Raw genomic sequence first — 3,498 nt, forward strand, 5'->3', positions numbered from 1 at the left:
AATTTCAACAGAAAAAACTGTTAAGTTGTATGCTTGTTTTGTAGACGATGAAGCTGCATTTACATGTTTCTTCCTTAATGTGCTATCTTACGCTCACAAGATAACTGCAGTTTTAAACTTTCTGAAAAGAGATTGCACATGAACTGTTTGATGAAATTCCTGAACCGTGTTCTTTTGCCATTTTTTTTTATCTCTTGCCAGATTTCCAGATTGTTTTCATGTTTCCAACAATGGCCAATTTACAGGGTTAGGAACTTACGTGCCACTGTAACACATTTCCTGAACCGCCTCCTCTTGCGAAAGTTGGAGCTCTGTGGTTTTCGGCTTCTGCTCGTGTTGGGATTCGTTCAACGACTTCCGACTTTCAACCCGTGCAAACCAGAAGAAGTAAGTGAAAGCCCAACTTACACTAGTTTTTTTGTTTTACTTTCGGCAAAAATACAAACCCTTCTCATTGATAGTTTGGTCCATAATTTTGGTCTAAACAAAGAGAGAAAATTAATAAAAGAGTTATTCAACTTACAATCCGATTAGGGAATGAACATCCTACTATTAAATAGATATTTTGCATTAGAGAATTTCTGGCTCAATCCGTACACATTAATATTTCTTCATCTTCTGGGCAGCGAGCTTCAACTGGAACATTGACGAGAGAGGTGGTTTGGAAGTTGTCAGGGACCATGAAAGAGTTACTGTTGTTTGCATATTCTGACCGATTTGCACTCTTGGTTTCACTATCCGGTTTGCTGCTTTTAACTTCGTCCTTTTGATTTGGGACTTGGACTTGGCCTTGGGCTTTCCTGTTAAGAAGAAGAACAAGAATTAGGAATTGTAAACAAATCGAAAAAAGAAAAATGAACAGAGAGTCTAGATTCTAGAACTCTACCTTCTTCTAAGCCTTCTCCACTTCAGATAGACCATGAATTGAATATTGTCAAGGAGTTTGAAATATGCATATCTCCACGTCCTCTTGAGAAGCAAAGGGCAACAGAATCCCAATAACCCTACAAAGAAACCAAGCACAACAGATAACCCAAACCATAGACTTTGCTCCTCATCATCGTCCAAATCCTGGTTGTTCTTATTCTCATCTGCATCATTGCCATTACTTGGGAAGCACTGGTTTGAAAGTGGGGCACCGCAAAGTTTCGGATTCCCTTCGAATGCAGAGACACTGAATCCTTGGAGCTGAGTGCCGGCTGGTATTGGTCCTTCAAGATTATTGTATGCAACAGTAAATGTAGACAAGAAATGGAGATTTGATAGTGATGATGGGATTTCGCCTGACAGACGGTTACTGTTGAGTTCTAATCTCTCCAACTTTGGGAGGTTGGCTATTTGGTCTGGAATGTTGCCGGAGAAGTTGTTGATGCTTAGATCCAGTTGTTGAAGAAATTGCAATTGGCCAATCTCAAAGGGTATGCTGCCGCTTAAACTGTTGTTCCTGAGGGAGATTACTCTTGGCATGTTGGGCACATATTTGTACTGTGAAGCCAGCACAGTTGCATTATTACCGCGTTGAAAGTAGACGGGCAGCTCAAGAGAACAATGGCCTGTTTCATTCGCAGCCTTTTGCGATACTAATGCTTGTAGTCTGCAAAGCTCCTTTGGAAATTCACCCGAAATCAAGTTGTCATTCAACAACAAAAAGAAAAGATGCGGAAGAGTCCCCAACCAACCAGGTATTGTGCCAGTGAGTCTGTTAAAAGACAAATCCAGGACTTCCAGTTTCCCGAGCTTTGAAATCCATGCAGGTATGTGTCCTGTCATATGACACATAAGTAAACTGAAAACACACAGATTTTGTAACCCGGAATCGACAGTTATATCCCCATCTGGCATTTCTTCACCTTTAAAATTTTTTGCAAGAAGGAGCACCTTTAGACTTTTGAAACCCGTCAGTATCTTCATTGCCCCCGTGACATTGGTGAGTCTGTTACGAGAAAGCGAGAGGAAGGTCAAGTTTTTCAATTGAAGAATCTCAGGTTGGAGTTGGCCCTCGAAATCATTTGTAGCCAGTCGAAGTGCTTTGAGGGACTTGCATGAGTAGAGGCTTATTGGCAAGGTACCAGTGAGATTATTACTTATACAATCTAGTTTACTAAGTTGAGTAAGTTTAGAGAAATTGAGCACAGAGAGATTCCCACTAAAAAAGTTGAATCCCAGATTTATTTCAACAAGGTTTGTGCAATTCATCAGAGATGGGGGCAGATGACCATGGAGATTGTTGTATTGAAGGCGCATGAGCTTTAATTTGGAGAGCTTCCCAACATTCTCACTGATGGGTCCCACAAGCCCATTGGTAGATAATGAAATTTCTTGAAGTGCCTGAGCATTGTAGATATCAGCAGGAAGGGACCCTGAGAGAGTATTGTCGCCAGCACGAAAGACCTCCAACTCGGAACAGTTTCCAAGTCCGGGGGGAATTGGGCCACTGAAATTATTGTGGGAGAAATCCAAGACTCTAAGAGAGGAGGAACGAAGACAGATAGAGGAAGGTATTTGGCCTTTAAAATGATTATTGCTGACATTGAAGCTGCTCAAATTCCAGGCATGCTGGAGGAATGAAGATGGAATTGTTCCGTTGAATTGATTGCTCGAAAAATCAACCATTTGGATGTAACTTGATGATAAAGACAATGGTATTTCTCCGGAGAAAAGGTTATAGCTCAAATCAAGAATCTCAAGGCGACTCAAGGACGAGAACATCCCGGCTTCAAGAGAGCCGGAAAGCAGATTGTGGGAGAGATTGAGGTGCGAAAGAAGCTTAAGGTTTCCAAGTGATGAAGGAAAAGTACCTCCTGTGAGGCCCTTGGATGGCAACCGCAATTGGATGATCCAACCGTTCTGATTACATGTGATGCCTTCCCACTGGCAACAATCAACTGAAGCAGTCCAGTTCAATGCCGGGGAAGACAGAGTGCTCGCGAAGGACTTGAGGGCGCTGCGTTCGGTTAGATCACATGCTTGTATTGTGAATATAATGGAAGAAAACAAGAGGATGAGAAGGAAGCCATGAGAGAATGGATGATCCATCTCAGGTTCAGGGTACTCACAGGTTTTCTTCTACACGCGTGGATGGGTATGCATATATGTATGAATCTGCAGAGTATGAATATATTAAGCAGCAACCTTCTCTCTCTCTCTCTCTATCTCTCTCTCTCTATATATATATATATATATATATAAATAATGTTTTGGTAGATTATGGGCGATAAGGCAAGGACTTCAAAGTCGTTGAAAAATTGTTTAATCTCTCTTGGTCTTTGATTTGACTGTAGGCTGCAGCTTTCTTAGATTTATCAAAGGACTTTGGATTCTCTGCCCTCCCATTTAGGTGCCCTTCCTGTGCCCTCCTGTTTTGTGTGGTCACGGTTAAGCTATGTTAATATTTTATATTATTTTTTTATAAAAATAATAAAACAAAAAGAAATAGTAATATAAAATGTTGACTTGGCTTAATCGTGACCACAAAAACAGGAGGACACAAAGAGGGCA

The 3,498-nt window shown here is 41.1% G+C and overlaps 1 protein-coding gene across 1 annotated transcript; it reads right to left on the bottom strand.

The window, feature by feature from the left end:
* Window positions 1-473: 473 nt before the first annotated feature.
* Window positions 474-3,196, bottom strand: LOC126590619 (receptor-like protein 2). Its single transcript, XM_050256096.1, has 2 exons — window positions 887-3,196; window positions 474-800 (listed from the first exon to the last, which is right to left on the bottom strand). The coding sequence occupies exons 1-2, from the start codon at window positions 3,034-3,036 to the stop codon at window positions 587-589; spliced, it is 2,364 nt and encodes a 787-aa protein (XP_050112053.1). The 5' UTR covers window positions 3,037-3,196; the 3' UTR covers window positions 474-586.
* Between the last annotated feature and the right edge of the window lie 302 nt (window positions 3,197-3,498).

This window comes from Malus sylvestris, chromosome 11 (genome assembly GCF_916048215.2).
Source record: "Malus sylvestris chromosome 11, drMalSylv7.2, whole genome shotgun sequence".
NCBI lineage: Eukaryota > Viridiplantae > Streptophyta > Magnoliopsida > Rosales > Rosaceae > Malus > Malus sylvestris.